Here is a 13,060-nt window from a genome sequence, read left to right as displayed (position 1 = left end):
TTGAAACTCAAATATTATAAATATAAATATTCTAATTCTAATTTTCTGAGATACTGAATTTGGGATTTTCCTTGGTTGTCAGTTATAATCATCAAAATTAAAAGAAATAAACATTTGAAATATATCAGTCTGTGTGTAATGAATGAATATAATATACAAGTTTCACTTCTTGAATGGAATTAGTGAAATAAATCAACTTTTTGATGATATTCTAATTATATGACCAGCACCTGTAAATTTTTTTTATTTATCAGTATGTGTGTTCCTTGGGAATTGAACCCACAACCTTTTTTGCTAACCCAATGCTCTACCACTGAGCCACAGGAACACTTATATACAAACAATGCTGGTATTTTTACCATAAGCTTTTCATTATCAAGTAAATCCATGAATTATTAATTTGGTAACAATATGGTTCATTAGTTAACATGAACTAATAATGAACTGCACTTATACAGCATTTTTTAATCTTTGTTAATGTTAATCTCAACATTTACTAATACATAATTAATCTTGCTAACATTAGTTAATGCTCTGTTAACTAACATGAACAAACAATAAACAACTGTATTTTCATTAACTAACATAAACGAAGATTAGTAAATACAATAACAAATGGATTGTTCATGGTTAGTTCATGTTAGTTAATACAGTAATGTATAATGAACCTTATTGTAAAGTGTTACCATTAATTTTAATAACATCTTAAGACGAGGCATTTGCTGAGAATATTTAACTTTTATTTAAATGTTAATAATACATGTAACAGTAAAGCATATACTGAAATTAAAATAAAAAAACGACCATAAATAACTTAAGTTGTAAATGACCAATACACATGAATAGAAATAAGTTAAAACTTAAGTTGTAAATAAACTAAATTCGTAGACATTGCGATTGCAATGTGACAAGTCAAAAGCAGTAATAGGATTCTTGGTTGGAAATGTACATAATTAACGTTTTCCAAAAAATTAACAAATTTACAATGTTTTGTTTAATACATTATATTTTTTACCAGGTAACGTTATAAGTAATTAACGGGTTCACAGTTTTGTTTTATATAATTATGTATTAGTATTGTTTCAACCGCATTTCCTGTTTACCAGCGTCGACGTCATTATCGTTGCATCGACGTCATTACTTTGCCACTAACCAATGAGAGGTTTTGTGGGCGGGGCCACACGTGCAGCCCCGCCCCAGGTGCAGCCCCGCCTCGATCTACGTCATTACTTTGCCACTAACCAATGAGAAGTTTTGTGGGTGGGGCTACACGTGCAGCCCCGCCTCGATCTGCAGGCTGCAGCCGGGTGTACTTGGACACAGCAGCGAGTGAAGACGACTTTTATTTTGATTTGGATATATGACGTCATAGAGCCGCGTCCCTGCGTCTGTGTTTCAGCTGAAGAAAGGTTTGTGGTTTTAATAATTTTTCAAGTGTTTAAATCGATACAACGCGGTCAGTCTACTTTATAGTTTTTACAAGCACTGTAAAGTTAATTTATCAATACTGAATATGACATTGTAATAGTTTATCTGACATTATGAAGGTTATTGTGAGTAAAGCGCGTCCACGCGAGAGACAGAAGAGACGCGTCTCATTTCGCTCCGTTATACTGAATCATATTATCATAAACACGGAGTCATTCAGTGATGGAGAAACGGATCTTTTCCGATTGCACCAGCTAGACGTAAAAAAGCTGGGTGTAAGCCCTACGCTGTGCTTTGCAACGTCCAGCTTTACGATAAATATTTACACCTGTTGCACCAACTAAAACTACGATCAGGCGCAGCTAAGCCCGGCGTAGACGATGCGAATCCACGCTGACACATTCTCCCACAGTTATAGATATAGCCGAGACGACGTTCACGCTGCAATGGCAACAACTACTAATATAGAACTGAATTGCTCAAGACATCATAACAAGTGAAGCCACCGCGCCATGATTTCATTGAGTAAACATTTTCTAACAAGTCTGCATTTTTATATAGTCTCCCTGCACGTTCCCATGACAGATTTCTTTAAACAAACATTAAAAATGAAGGCAGCAGGTTAAGTAAAATATAATGAATGCAATACAAGGCTTCTTTCTAGTTATTTTTTTCTAGCTGACAATCGAGGTTATGTACAATGCATGTCTTTCCTGAGGTAGCCAAATGTGACTTTACGTGACGTCTTTCTGTGGCTGGAAAACCACATTTATAGTTTGTATTTTGTGATAAAACTGACAGAGTTTGAAAGCCGATACTTTTAACTCTGATTAAAAACAACAAAGCACAAACTTACTGTCATTATTGAATGGCAGGCACGCTACAATGGAATTAAAGACGTGAAATATTTCCAAGCATACTGTCCTTCCAAGCAAGATGTGGAATGGTAGGCTACATTTCTTTTAATAATCCCAGATCATATGTAATATTTTACTGTATAATTACAAGATGTAAACAATTACTGTCGACAGTGTTAGTCAACACCGAGCTCCGCGACTGATATCGCTTATCCTGCCTGAAAAGACCATAAACATTGCAGTTCACGTCTGCAGTAATAATTAACTAACAGACATGAATCCTAAAAGCTAATAATGTCCGGGCAAATCATGAGTTTTCACTTTACACCTACCTCTGACTAGGCGTAAGATTTAGTGTCAGATGTAGCACTACGCCGAGATGGTGCAACGGGTATAAATTCTACGCATGACTTAAGGTGCGTTCACACCAGACGCGAATGAAGCGTTAAGCGCGAGTGATTTACATGTTAAGTCAATGCAAAGACGCGAATAGACATCTTGCGGCGCGAATTGAGCGTTTTGGGCGTTTGACGCGCTTAACGCGTGATTCGCGCGAGTTGAAAAATCTGAACTTTGGCGAAAATTCGCGCCGCGTTAACCAATCAGGAGCTTGCTCTAGTAGTGACGTGATTATGACATAGCGAGCGGCGGGAATCCGAAACAACAATGGAGGACAAAGTGATCGTAGCTGTTTGTGGGCTCCCGGAGCTGTATGATACATCTTCGTATCATTACGTTTTTCAGCCTTCCATAACACATAAAGCGCAGCTACCCTCTCAATAAAATCCATGTCTGCCATTTTTCAACGAGACTGGAGCCGCCTGGCAGAAGCCCCTCCCATGACGCGAATTCGCGTCTGTTGTGAAGCGAATTTCACGCGCGAATGAAGCGAGTAAACTCAAAATGTTCAAGCGTCCAACTACGCGCGAATAGCGCGATTTATTCGCGCAAGTCGCGTCTGGTGTGAACGCACAGTTAAAGCGCATTTTACGTCCAGCTGGTGCAACCGGCCCTCAATTGAATCAATGCTTCACAAATGATTCACTGTTTTGAATTGCTCGAATCAAATGCTGAGGGGACACTGCTGCTTAAAACAAGAACAACAACAAACACAAACATGTGTGATGAACTTTTACAAACAATAGCAATTTTCTATTTCTGTCTAATCTATTAAACGCAAAAATACCTAATATTAATTAAAGTGGTAATTGTCTGTAATTACTTTTCTTTTATTCCCTCGTTCAGTTATTATAGAAATGTCTGTGTTTTTGGTCATTTAAGTCCATTAACTCTCTCTCTGACTGACTCCCTCACCAGTGTGCTGCCTACTGAACCAGGGAGCTGATTGAGATGCAACCAGAGATTCAGTTTGCATTTGAAGAGTTCAGATGCAAAAGTCTCTAATAAGCGCCGTCTGAAATATCAGGCTCCTATATTTATGTTTGTTATTTTACTTTAATTGCATAGAAAAGGACCTATACATTGCCATTTGAGTAAAATTACTGAACCTAAACACAGGAGCTTGATAAAAAAAAAAAAAAAGCTAATTTCAGATGAACATTCTTCAGGCTTTTGCATCTGAACTCTCAATTTATTTATTTATTTTTCTGTTTATTCTCATCTTAAACAGGACAAAGTGTACAAACACAGAAAAACTCCTGAAGAAGCAGCTGAGATCCACGTGACACACTGTTATAAAGATGGCGTTAATAAAAGAGGAGAGTGATGACGTGAAGATTGAAGAAACATTCAGAGTCAAACATGAAGATACTGAGGAACAAACAAAGATATCATTTATTAAAGATGAGAGTGAACACATGAAGAGTGAAGAAACATTCAGAGTCAAACATGAAGATACTGAGACACAAACAGGTTGGTTTTTATTCTCAAAGCTGAACTATTTTGTTCTGTTTTTGTACATTCTCTGCCCTCTTGCAGCTTTCTTTTTCAATTGTTTCAAGGAGGCTTGAAACAATTTGTCTCACAAATATTGTTGTTTGAGTATTTGTGTATCATAATCATATCTATTTCCATATGAAAACAACAGAATTTAAAGTACATAAGTTTTACAAAGAGCAAAAGCACAAAGCATGTAAAACATGATATATCTCTTGGTGGTTGATCCACTACAAGTGTGCCTCGCACATCCTGAAAAGTGCTTGTGCTACTTGCTGCAACTAAATTTTCAAACTTCTCAGTTTTTAGTTGTGGTTGCTACATAAATACACATCGGCGTCCTCTGCTACAGTACAAAGTTGATGTTTTATAGAAGAACATTTATCTAGTTTGGAATTAGTTTTAGTTTTACTAAAATGTGTTTGGTTTAGCAATTTCACTGTTTTAACCTTAGATATAATAAATTAGGAAATTAGACAAAGTATAATAAACACGATGTCTATTTACACTAAATGCAAAGAGCTGCCATGTTGGCAGAGGTTATTTACACTGGCTCCACCTTTTGCTGAACTCGTTCTTCTCCTTTTTCACATCACAAATAATTGAAAAGTGGAAAATAAAGAGCCTCACAAGTATTTATAGGTTAGGAGTGGGTGTAGGGAGGATTTTATTGTCCCATTAAGGCAGCATTCCATGTAATAATTTGAATAAAAATGATCATTTACACTTAATACCTTACTATTTCAGACTGTTTATTATGTACTGAAGTACAAATGTCTGCCACAATTTGCACTAAGTAGTATAAATAGCATCTAACTACTATTATTGCAAAGAAAATACTGATATTTTTATATAAAGTTTGTAATTAGAATCTATCAGTTTTTGTACTTCGTGTAATATAGCATATCGTTAAGAAAGTACTGTTATTTCACTTAGTGTAAATAGCCACTGCCTAAAATAACCCCTGCATGTTTGATGACATTCTTCTGACTTGTGCTCACGTGAAAGCGCAATAATTCTTATGAGATGTAAAAAGAAATAATAATAATAATAATAATAGCAATTATAATTTTTGAGCATAATAATCATGATTACCTGCTTAATCATTATTGTGCAGCCCTAATGCATATGCTAACACAAGAAAAAAAACATATTTTGGAAGACGTTGTAAGGTAAACAGTTCATTTTAGCACAAAGGAAATTAATAATTATATTTTGACAGAATCGCCTACGTCCTACATCATCCACTGCAATGCTCTCTTATGAACGTGGTTACGTCAGTTAAAGATTGTACGGTTTATAGTTTTAAATATGGATATTTTTCTTACACAAACGCATTGCTTCACTTCAGAAGGCCTTTATTACCCCCTGGAGCGGTGTGGAGTACTTTTATGATAGATGGATGCACTTTTTGGGGCTCCAAAATTTCTATTATATTAAGCTATTATAAAGCTTGGAAGAGCCAAGACATTCTTTAATATAACTCCGATCGTATTCATCTGAAAGAATAACATCACATACTTCGCGGAGGCAACCACCCTAGAATTAGAATAGAGAGTGTTTTAGCCAATTCTTGAAGATGGCTAAGGACTCCGCTGCTTGGATTGAGTTGGGCAGGTCATTCCACCAGGAGGGAACAGTTAATTTAAAAGTCAGTGAAAGTGATTTTGTGCCTCTTTGGGATGAACAATAAAGCGACGTTCATTTGCAGAATGCAAGCTTCTAGAGGGTATGTAAGTCTGAAGTAATGAATTTAGGTAAAGGGGTGCAGAGCCAGTGGTGGTTTTGTAGGCAAACATTAATGCTTTGAATTTTATGCAAGCATCTATTGGTAGCCAGTGCAAATTGATAAACAGAGGTGTGACATGCATTATTTTAGGCTCATTAAAAATTAATCTTAAAAATATTAATTAAAAATAAACCTGCCAAGAGAGCATTGCAATAGTCCAGCCTGGACAGAACAAGAGCCTGAACAAGAAGTTGTGAAGCATGTCCTGAAAGAAAGGGCCTGATCTTCTTGATGTTAAATAAAGCAAATCTGCAGTTTTGGCAATGTGGTCTGAAAAGTCAGCTGATCATCAATCACAATTCATCTTAAACATCTTAGTGAGGAGGCAGGACTGACCTCGTTGCTACGAATGACACAGTTTTTTGAAGATTGCGATTGGGTGGTTGTCCAAGAAGGGGAAAAAGAGCTCTTTTAAATATAAGGTTTATTATAAGCCTTCACTTTGAAATTACAGGCATAATTTTTCCTGTTTTATCGTACTCACACCCGCACACATTTCATACATATTTATGTATGTGTGTATTTACATTCTTAATGTTTTATTTATCATGCTATTAATGTCGTACTTAATGTATTTTCTAGGAAATGAACAGAGACACAATAAGGTTCTGAAAGTGCTTTGATTGTTTCTGCGTTCACTTTGCTTATAGAAGGTTGTGACAAGCCCAAATCATCACTGCTGCATAGTTGCATTTTCCCAGTTGTTTCTCATATATGGAAATGTATTATATAATATATTGTAGGGATGCACCGAAATTAAAATTCTTGGCCGAAGCCGAAGCCGAACAAAATGGAACACTGGGCCGAAGGCCAAATACCGAACACGGTTTTTCACATTCTTTTTCCCCAGGACTGTTTTTCCATTTTTTTTATTTATTTTTTTTGTCACCACTGCATAAATTAAATATCCAAAATGTGCTTTTTACTGTTTTGTCCTGCTTTTCAAAAAAAATAAAATAAATAAATTACAAAACAACAATTTAAAAATATTTACTTAACACTGAACATTTTTTTAACATTCTATCAGACATTATACCAACAAAGCAAAATTTAACTAAAAATTAATAAGTTACTAGAATAATATTTTTGGGCCATTTTTGAGACCTCCTTCTTGAATCAGGCATGTATTTTTTTACTGTACAAATAAATGCAGCCTTGCTGAGCAGAAGAGAATTCTTTTAAAACATACTACAGATCCCAATTTGAACACTATTGTGAATGTTATAATAAATGTATAGAGCTGTTGTAGGGTAATTATTATTATTTTTATTTTACTTTACAGAACAACAGTAAAATTACAATACTAACATTTATGAATGTTGATGGAGTTGTTGCTTTTTCTTAGACTTTATTTTGGCAGAAACCCGCAGGAAGATCTTAGTGCTTCTTTTTGTTGACAACAGCATGCAGATATTTAAATGATACTCATTACGAATTTGGGAAGATGTTTGTAGCACTTATCACATTGTCATGTGTCTTTTAAAAAAAAAAAATGTTACTGAGCAAAAGACGAGTAGGCTACAGTGTTTTAACGCAGATGTTCCTCGCGCTTTGGACTTTGAACCCTGGCACCGCGAGCTCGTGCAGCGCTGTTTGAATACATGCAATCCCTGCGTGTATTAGAAAACATAATATTCTGCAGTTTATTTACTAATCAGTTGAGGCTATTTCGCGATTTCAATCATCATAGTAACCAGCATCAACCACCTCTTCCTCTTCTCATCGGAGACATGAGATGCAGCGCTAAGCATCTAACTGTCGGTGCTTCGTGCTTGGAATTATTTTTGCGTCTTTCAGTTTTATATACTTTCACACTGCAGACGTGTTTGCTGCATGAGTGCGCGCCTCTATTTGATCGCGTCACGTCATTGTTCGGTTCAATTTATTCGGTCTTTTCGCTTATTCGGCCGAACACCGAAAGAGATTTTTTTGCTATTTTCGGCCGAACAATTTCGGTTGCCGAACATTCGGTGCATCCCTAATATATTGCATTATATTTTGCAGTATATTCCTATATATTTTTGTTTCCTAAGGGCTAACTCACTGTCATGCATTGTGTGCAACATATTTCTCCTCCCTTTTCAAGGTTCATCCATTTTCTCCCCTGCTAAAGAAACTCTTAAGCCCCTTAAATGTCCTCGTCCGTACTTTTGGACCTTAAGACCTCTTTTAAAGGTTAAGATGTTTTCTGAATTACTTTTTTTTTATTTTTTTTAAGGATCTAAAATGTATCCTTTTAGGATAATTTTAAGAGGGCCCACATTTCTAAGAATTTTCTTAGAAAAAATGTCTAGGAGCAACTCTGAAGATTTTTCATGCTTATCCGTGGTGTGCTTCTCCAGCAGGTTGTGGATCTGCATCTCTTTGGCCTTCAGCTCCAAAAGTACCTTTCAGTTCAAATGTGTCCTGACCTGTAGGGCTTCCCCCAGTAGCCGACCAAACGTTAGTCAGTGAGAAGAGGCATGATTGACCAAATTTTAATTGGTCAGTTGATCAAAGAAAAAAAAACTTAACATGAAGTGGCAAAGTCAGGCAGTCTGTTCCAACATTTGTTTGTAAATTTAGAAGTTATTGCAGAATAAGTGTTTGACATCATGATTTGTTTGTGAAAATTTGTACGCTGATTTCACACACAAGTTTGCATGCACTTTTGCTTATCAAATGAGACCCACTATCTATTAAAGGAAACATATACAAGCATAAAAAAGCAGAGGACCTAACACTGAGCCCTGTGGCACTCCATACTTGTGTTTGATGAGATCACTTTATTTACACATGCAAAGTGGTAGCAGTCACATACATGAGACATGCTAATTCTTGTTCACAAATGCCAACATAATTTTAAAGCTATCCAAGAGAATGTCATGGTCTATATCATCATAAGATCTAATAGCACATGGAGGAATGTATGTAGCCATGATTGCATGCCAAAAACGGGTCATTTGTAGGTTTAAGGAGCAAGGATTCCAGTTATTCCAGGATTAACCAGTTCTCCTGAGTCAAGCTTTTTCATAAGGGGTTTAATAACTGCCAGCTTATTTGGGACATTTCCTAAAGAAAGCAAGGAGTTAACAATATTGAGAACAGGATTACAGGCAACACCTCTTTCGGTAGCTTAGTCAGTAGTATTGATTATAAACGTTATTGGTTTTGAAGCTATACACAGTCATGGCCAAAAATACCGGCACCCTTGGTAAATATGATTAAAGAAGGCTGTGAAAATTAATCTGCATTTTTAATCTTTTGATCCTTTATTTTAAAAAATCACAAAAATCTAACCTTTCATTGGATAATAAGAATTTAAAATGGGGGAAAATATCATTATGAAATAAATGTTTTTCTCTAATACACATTAGCCACAATTAACGGCACCCTTTTATTCAATACTTTTTGCAAACCTCCATTTGCAAGTTTAACAGCTCTAAATTTTCTCCTGTAATGCCTGATGAGGTTAGAGAACACCTGACAAGAAATCAGAGACCATTCCTTCATCCAGAATCACTCCAGACCCTTTAGATTCCCAGCTCCATGTTGGTGGTGCTTCTCTTCAGTTCACCACTCATTTACTATAGGGTTCAGGTCAGAGGACTGGAATGGCCAGCAGAAGCTTGGTTTTGTGCTCAGTGACCCATTTTTGTGTTGTTTTTGAGGTTTGTGTTTGGATTATTGTACGGTTGGACGATCCAAACATGGCATCATGGATTCTATCAAATACCAACAGATAAAAAAATCATTAAGTGACTGACTCTGTTAGAAATCTTATAATGGGCCATGTGTCTAAACAAGATGTCCAGAACCTCCAGCAGAAATATAGGCCCACAACATCAAAAATACAGCAGTATATTACATTGTTCAGCTTCTTGAAACCCTCCCAAACAACATGTGATGTAGGTGCTGTTTGACAATTTTTTAAAAAGGTTTTCTGACCCCAATACTCAACTATTTTCTGCAGTTCTCCAGCTGTGGTCCTTGGAGAGTCTTTAGACACTCAAACTCTCCTTCTCACTGTGCATTAGGACAATATAGACACACGTCCTCTTCCAGGCAGTTTCGTAACATTTTATGTTGATTGGAAATTCTTAATTGTTGCCCTGATGGTGGAAATGGGAATTTTCAGTGCTATAGCTCTTTTCTTAAAGCCACTGCACTAATTTGTGAAGCTCAATTATCTTTTGCTGCACATCAGAAATATATTCTTTGGTTTTTCTCATTGTGATGGATGATTAAGGGAATTTGGGCTTTGTTTTCCCTCCTATTTATATTTCTGTGAAACAGGAAGCCATGGCTGGATAATTTCATGTTCATAATCACCCTGGAGTGCTCAAAATTGTGAATATGAATGGGAATATACTTCAGAGATATTTTACTCATAAGAATTTCTAGGAGTGCCAATAATTGTGTCCAACGTGCATTTGAGAAAAACATTTATTTCATAATGAGATTTCCCCCCATTTTAAATTCTTATAATCCAATAAAAGGTTAGATTTTTGTGAATTTTTTAAATAAAAGATCACAAGGATTAACAATGCAGATTAATTTTCACGGCCTTCTTTTGATCATATTTACCAAGGGTCCCGATAATTTTTGGCCATGACTGTATCTAAATGTACTGATGTCGGTTGCTTTGTGGAGTTAACTTGTATTGGTCTCTTTTTGCTTTAGGCCTGATGCCACAGAAAGTGGAGAGCCAAGAACTGAATGGAATGGAAAACAAAGTTCAGCATGAGAAACATCATGATTTCATAACTGGAGAAAAGCCTTACACATGCCCTCAGTGTGGGAAGAGTTTCATGAATAAAACAGGCCTTAAAACGCACATTACAATCCACACTGGAGAAAATCTTTACACTTGCCAACAATGTGAAAAGAGTTTTTCTACAAAAGGAAATCTTGAAAAACACATGAAAATTCACACTGGAGAAAAGCCTTACACATGCCCTCAGTGTGGAAAGAAGTTTGTTGATAAAGAAAGCCTTAAAAAGCACATTAGAAGTCACACTGGAGAGAAACCTTACACCTGCGAACTGTGTGGAAAGAGTTTCAGTGAAAAAGGACACCTTAATCAGCACATTAGAATCCACACTGGAGAAAAGCCTTACAACTGCCAACAATGTGGAAAGAGTTTTACTTCAAAAGGAAATCTTGAAGTCCATCTGAAAATTCACACCGGAGAAAAGCCTTACACATGCCCTCAGTGTGGAAAATGTTTTATTAATAAATCCAACCTTACAAAGCACAGTAGAAGCCACACTAGAGAAAAACCTTACACCTGTGAACTGTGTGGAAACAGTTTCACTGAAAAAGGAAGTCTTAAAAAGCACATGATGAGAATTCACACTGTAAAGCAGTCTTTCACATGCCCTCATTGTGGAACTAGTTTCAGAAGTAAAGTATCCTTTAATAACCACATGAAGACTCACTCAAGATCACAGTTTTATATGTCATTAGCGTGGAAGGAGTTTCTCGGACAGGAAACTATGTAATAACTCACATCAAAGGAAGTCTTTCATTTGCCATCACTGAGAAAAGTGTTTCAGATCAACAACAACAACAACAACAACAAAACTTTAGTCTCAAAGCATCACACTGAAGAGGAGACGTTTACTTGTCTTAAAGCAATAGTTCACCCAAAAATGAAAACTCATCATTTACTCACCCTCAAGTTGTTCCAAACTTGTATGAGTTTCTTTTTCTTTTTTTTATGACCCTCTAATTGGATGTACGTAGGCGTTAATTTGGTGTAATTGAGTGAATCTGTGTGTAGTAGAAAAAGTTAGCAAGTTGTTATATTCTGGTGTAGTTATTTTATTTATTTTCTCTCTAGTTCTTGTCTGTCAGCTTCTTGAAGAAAAGAAAATAAACACGTATGGAGGAGGAGAGGATTAAGATATCTTCAGAATTATTATTATTATTATTTTATGCAGTTTTCTACTAAAGAGTTCATTTCCATTTCCCTCCTTTTCTAGTATATAGCAAATATGTAATCATAGTTTTCCTAAAACTAGCATATTCTGATATTTATGCTACAAGCAATGCCTGTATTATTGTGTAATTTTACTTATTTTTACTCTATATTATGATATTTACTGAATATGGTATTATCTTACTTAAAATATGATGTATGATCATGAAAGCAATCCATATACTGACTAATATACTGAATTATTCCAATACTAGATGTCTTTAATACAGATTGAGAAATATAAGAAGCCATCTATTGTGCAGTACTGGTGTGGGAACAGAATTTAAGAGGAAGATTTTCAAGGTTGAAAATAATACAAAAACAACACCACTGTTTGTGAGAAAGCACAGAGAGTCTATCCCATAGACTTTTGAATACTGATGTTTTTCCATTTTCGTGTAAACTAATTAAATGTTGCAGATTTAATGTAACCATTTTAATGTAACCATTTTGGTGTAGCCATTTTGATGTAGCCATTCTTGAACAATGGTGGATCTGTCCAAATCCCACCAATAAAAATAGGCCAAGTGGGCTGGTAATAAATTGTAGCAAAACCAGACAAATTTGGTTAGTAAAAAGGTATAAAAAAGATGTATGGACAGACATAGAATTAGAGGCAGTGGATGAGGCGGCTGTCTTCTCGGCTTTGTTACTTTGTTTAATAAAGTCTTATTTTGGCATCTGAAACTGCTTTTTGAGCTTCTCTGACTCCATTGAAGAAATCTACTCTCTCGAACCACGACAGTATAAGGTGACTGAGGGAATGCAGTAACAGAGTTTACTCATTTAGCATGGCTTCCAGAGAATATGTGTATTTGTTTTGTAATTAATTGATTTTCTCATACAGCCAAATTAGCCAAGAGCAATCATAGCTTTGTAAGAAATAAAACCTATTTGTTAAAGTCTGCTTGCAGAATAGAGAATTCTTTGAGTGACTATTAATCAAGTTATTAATCAGGATTTAACCCTCAATCATCCTTCGGAACAAATTTGGGTAAAATCATTTTATTTTGTTTTTTTTAAAACAGTTTCCTTAATCTGAGCAGTTCTCAGGTCTCGATTCAACAATGTTGGAGTGGTTGAAAAAACAACCTAATTTGACCTTCGTGCCTAAAAATGGGCACCCAT

At 35.8% G+C, this 13,060-nt stretch overlaps 1 protein-coding gene across 3 annotated transcripts; it reads left to right on the top strand.

The window, feature by feature from the left end:
* The first annotated feature begins 1,210 nt into the window (after positions 1 to 1,210).
* On the top strand, positions 1,211 to 12,772 carry LOC131538783 (gastrula zinc finger protein XlCGF8.2DB-like). 3 transcript variants are annotated; one of them, XM_058772899.1, is made up of 4 exons: positions 1,211 to 1,409; positions 3,916 to 4,060; positions 4,148 to 4,157; positions 10,633 to 12,772. In XM_058772899.1, exons 2-4 carry the CDS (start codon positions 3,986 to 3,988, stop codon positions 11,451 to 11,453), a joined length of 906 nt encoding a protein of 301 aa, XP_058628882.1. In that variant the 5' UTR covers positions 1,211 to 1,409; positions 3,916 to 3,985; the 3' UTR covers positions 11,454 to 12,772. The 3 variants fall into 3 exon arrangements, with proteins under 3 accessions (XP_058628882.1, XP_058628880.1, XP_058628881.1); XM_058772897.1 differs by having other exon boundaries at positions 1,218 to 1,409; positions 3,916 to 4,157; positions 10,633 to 12,769; XM_058772898.1 differs by lacking the exon at positions 1,211 to 1,409 and adding an exon at positions 1,420 to 2,374 and having other exon boundaries at positions 3,916 to 4,157; positions 10,633 to 12,769.
* Positions 12,773 to 13,060: the final 288 nt, after the last annotated feature.

This window comes from Onychostoma macrolepis, chromosome 04 (assembly GCF_012432095.1).
Source record: "Onychostoma macrolepis isolate SWU-2019 chromosome 04, ASM1243209v1, whole genome shotgun sequence".
Classification (NCBI taxonomy): domain Eukaryota; kingdom Metazoa; phylum Chordata; class Actinopteri; order Cypriniformes; family Cyprinidae; genus Onychostoma; species Onychostoma macrolepis.
Note: the sequence above shows the minus strand (reverse complement) of the source record. Positions and strands in the feature narration are given on the sequence as shown.

Excerpts from the sequence above, each read along its gene's own strand:
- LOC131538783 (XM_058772897.1), top strand. The coding sequence starts at position 3,986 with ATGGCGTTAATAAAAGAGGAGAGTGATGACGTGAAGATTGAAGAAACA. Across the intron at positions 4,158-10,632 it reads AGATACTGAGACACAAACAG|GCCTGATGCCACAGAAAGTG; the intron begins GTTGGTTTTTAT and ends TTTTTGCTTTAG.